General features: G+C 50.9%; 1 protein-coding gene across 1 annotated transcript; it reads right to left on the reverse strand.

Moving 5' to 3' along the window:
• Window positions 1-879: 879 nt before the first annotated feature.
• On the reverse strand, window positions 880-1,467 carry HMGB4 (high mobility group box 4; the record flags this gene model as incomplete). Its single annotated transcript, XM_081086088.1, has 1 exon — window positions 880-1,467. The coding sequence occupies one exon, from the start codon at window positions 1,465-1,467 to the stop codon at window positions 880-882; it is 588 nt and encodes a 195-aa protein (XP_080942214.1).
• Between the last annotated feature and the right edge of the window lie 621 nt (window positions 1,468-2,088).

Raw genomic sequence — 2,088 nt, forward strand, 5'->3', positions numbered from 1 at the left:
TCAGTGATAAGTTCAGCCTGACAATGAGCCAAATGATTGTCATCAGCCCCCAGGCCTGTCTCCTCCCCTAGGACTCCTTGCACAAGTCCTGAGACCCACTCTCATTGGACCAATGTGGGTCACATGGTCATCACTGAACCAATCACTGAGGCCAGGGGGATTCCATCTCATCAAACTTTGGTTGGGCTGAGACAGGCTGCCAGTAGGCAAGAGGAAAAGGAATGAATGCCATGTAGTGATAAAGGCAGCACATCTCTATTCTCTGAATGCTATCCTTATCTCCACAGAGAAATGGGTGGGTGCCCCCAAAATATCAACAGGGTTTTCTCCAACTTCTAGGACCTGGGGCACGATCAGGCAGCTGTTTTTATAAAATCAGCCCCGAGCTTCATCCTAACCAGGATAGGGACCACCACTGGAGGTTCCTCCGGCGCTAATGGCATCCAAGCCTTACCGTGCTGTGGTTTATGCTGCAGGACCTGTTCTGAATTGTGGGGAAACGCAGTCCCCGAAGGCCCACCTGCACTGAGGAGGCTGGCAGGACTAGTGTTCATAGACCTGGCCTTGAGGAAGGCTGTGACCCTGAGCAGGGCCTTCCACCCCAATAACCACTTTGAACTGGAGACTCCTCCCTTCATGACTCCTAGATCTTAGTACCTGGAGACTCACACACCCCCAAGCCCCGCCCAAATGAAGCCCTGTAGGTTCTGACCACGCACATCCCTTTGGACACTGTTGCCACTTCTCTCAAAGTTGTCCCCGCCCCAGATCGGTTTCCAGACCCTACCACGCTACTCAAATCCGCCAAGCAGCAGCCACGGCCACTAACGCCACACATGAGACCAGAGACAGGCAGTACAGTTGAATGGCCTTTTATTTCTAATGGGAGCCACCAGCTGCAGCGGCCTTAGCCTGCCTGCACCCTCTGCACGGGTTCCTCGCCGACCGTCTGAGATTCTTCCTGGCCATGCGCTGCTCGCGGTAGACTTTCAGCTCCTCGTAGTACTTAGCTCTCAGGATAGCCGCTCTCTCTTCGTACAGCTGCTTCTCCATGTCCGATTTTGCAGACCACAGCTTCCCTGAGGCCTTAGCCACCTGTATGACGGACCAGGTGGGATTCTCCCTCTTCAGCTGGGCATAGTGGTCTTGGCAGAAGAGTAGGAAGGATGATGGAGGCCGCCTGGGCGCGAGTGGGTCCCGCTTTCTCCTCTTTTTCTTCTTGCCAACATAATTCATCATCTCTTCCTGGTATCGGGCTTTGTCGAGCTTGGCCAGGGCTTCATATTTGGACTTTTCGTGCTTTGAGATGGACTTCCATTTTTCCGAACACTTTCTAGAGAACTCTTTAAAGCCAAGGAAGGTATTTGGCTGCTGCTCCTTGAACTTGTTTCTGTAATTCAATAAGAAATGGATGTAAGAAGAGACATTAACCTTGGGCCTTAGCTGTATTTCTTTTGCCATGTTCATCAGATCATATTTTTCTGGATTCAGTAACTTGGACAGCAGAGACTTTTGTCCCCCCACTCCAGGAGCAATCTAGAAGGCGCTCTGCTTGTGGTGAATTGTCCTCTCTGTAAGAGCTGCAGGCAGGGCCGGCCTTTTCAGTGGTAGTGGCATTGTTAGGTCGTAGAAGGGGATTGTGACATCATCCACAAACTGGCCACTCGTGGCATTTGCATAGAGGGACTCTCATTGGTTGGCTACACAATGGTCAATTTTTTGGCTTCTCATGAAAGATAACGGTTTTTCTGGAGAAAGCTATTTAGTAGCGCCTTTCCCTGGACTATTTCTCCCTGGCTTCCTGGAGGCAGCAGCTTTGCTCAGCTTCGGTTCCTCAGCTGCAGCAACAAACCATGGGATCTGCCTTCCTTGCCGTAACATTGACAAAATGCCGCTTCCTCCCTTCCAAAGACAGGCTGGAAGTAAGGAACTCGAGGAGGTGGATGGCCCCAGAGCTGTCGTGATAAAATGGGAAGCCTTTCTGTTTGCTTTGAATAGTGGCAGCTCACACTGCACAAAGAGTTTAGTAGTAACTCTAAAAATAATCAGGTGTGACAGCTTTGACTCGCTTCCTGTCAGGACAGAGTT

The sequence above is a fragment of the Myotis nattereri genome (genome assembly GCF_964212035.1).
Source record: "Myotis nattereri genome assembly, chromosome: 3".
Classification (NCBI taxonomy): domain Eukaryota; kingdom Metazoa; phylum Chordata; class Mammalia; order Chiroptera; family Vespertilionidae; genus Myotis; species Myotis nattereri.